Source organism: Fukomys damarensis, unplaced genomic scaffold (genome assembly GCF_012274545.1).
Source record: "Fukomys damarensis isolate Sample0158 unplaced genomic scaffold, DMR_v1.0_HiC HiC_scaffold_1, whole genome shotgun sequence".
NCBI classification, from domain to species: domain Eukaryota; kingdom Metazoa; phylum Chordata; class Mammalia; order Rodentia; family Bathyergidae; genus Fukomys; species Fukomys damarensis.
In genome coordinates, this window is record NW_022900913.1 from 54,064,816 (window position 1) to 54,066,481 (window position 1,666).

Sequence of the window (1,666 nt, forward strand, 5' to 3'; positions counted from 1 at the left end):
CTGAAATGAACAGACATTTCTCAGACAAAGAAATAAAAGCAGTAAGTAAATATATGGAAAAATGTTCCACATTACTGGTCATTCTAGAGACGCAGATGAAAACAACACTGAGATTCCACCTCACCCCACAAAGAATGGCTGCTATCAGGAAATCACAGAATAACAAATGTTGGCGTGGTTGTGGGGAGAAAGGAACCCTTCTCCATTGTTGGTGGGAGTGCAGACTGGTGCAACCACTATGGAAGTCAATATGGAGATACCTCAAAGAACTAGGATTAGAGGTTCCATTTGACCCAGTCATCCCTCTGTTGGGTATCCTTCCAAAAGAAGTGAAAGAATCATACCACAGTGATATATGCGCACCCATGTTTATAGCGGCACAGTTTGTAATAGCTAAAACTTGGAAACAGCCCATCTGCCCATCAATTGGAAGCTGGATAAAGATGTGGTTTTTCTACAAAATGGAATAGTACTCAGCCATAAAAAATGAGAAAGTAGATTCATTCATAGTTAAATGGGTACATTTTGAGGATATACTTCTAAGTGAAATAAGTAAGTCACACATATGCAAATACCGAATAGTATCTCTGGTGTGAAAAACTAAAATAGTACTCAAGATCCTAATGGGACACTTAGCAAATAGGAAGAAAAGGACCAAAGGTGTAGGGACAGTGAGAAGGATACGGAAGTGGGAACAAGGGAAAAGGAAAAAAATATGAGAAAATGTAAAAATGGAATTAAAGTGTTTGAAGGGAGGGTGGGGACAAGGGGAAAAAATGAGAACCAAGACCTGGCATTTAAAGGTACAAGATCCCAGTAATGAATGTAACTGTACTGTCTACCTAGAATGTACCAAGAAATTAAATTGAAAAAAAAAAAAGCCAGTATAGCTAGCTACCCAGACTTCATCCAGACTGGTTTGGGCAGGCTTAGGCTTTGAAAAGATACTCTTGGCATCTAACAGTGCTTTGCATATGGAAGACGTTTTATTATTTTGCTAATTAGCAGTTGTAAAGCAGCTGTGTTAGAGTTCCCGTGAAATATATCACAGCTTCAGAACACTAAATTCTTCATCCACAGGTTGGAAGACTTCATATGGTGTTCATATGCCTGGCACACAGCAGGTGTTCTTCACTGTTAATACTTTGTGTTTAATAACTCGCTTTCGTCAGTGACTTGAGAACTCGATGAGTACCACTCACCTCTGCTTTCTTTGAGAAGTAGTCAAGCTATCCTCTTTTCTTTTTCCTTTGCTAATTTCTTGGGTTTTCTTCATATTCTTCTGTCGGGCAAGCTCTCGTTGATTGCCACCTACAAAGATAAAAGTCACACTTGCTATCTTCAAACATTAATTCCACCGAAGGGTCCCAAGCTTGCTTTTTAATAGATAACAACCCAAAACAGTATTGAGGCCCTCCAGATTTGGCAAGGAGAAAGCTGAAAGGTAAAGACCTCGCAACTTAACAGTATTATTACACCGATCTCGGTGTTCCTGAGCTATAAATACCACATCTTCACAACAGGCATCGCAACGCGCCAGCGTTCCAAAATAAGTTCTGCCCTTTGGATAGAGAGAGCGCGTTACACTGGGGCTACGCCTCGCCAAGTTCCACCCGCCACGACCCCGCGGTCCAAGCAAACGCAGAGGCTCCCAGGACACCTGCGA

General features: G+C 41.2%; 1 protein-coding gene across 1 annotated transcript in view; it reads right to left on the reverse strand.

The window, feature by feature from the left end:
* The window catches only part of Serf1a (small EDRK-rich factor 1A), a 9,325-nt gene that overhangs the window by 4,187 nt on the left and 3,472 nt on the right, over nt 1-1,666 (reverse strand). Inside the window, exons 2-3 of the mRNA XM_033762642.1 lie at nt 1,453-1,660; nt 1,203-1,311 (exon numbers count right to left, since the gene is read on the reverse strand). Coding sequence (XP_033618533.1) covers nt 1,203-1,311; nt 1,453-1,660 — 317 coding nt within the window. The remainder of the gene's footprint in view (nt 1-1,202; nt 1,312-1,452; nt 1,661-1,666) is intronic.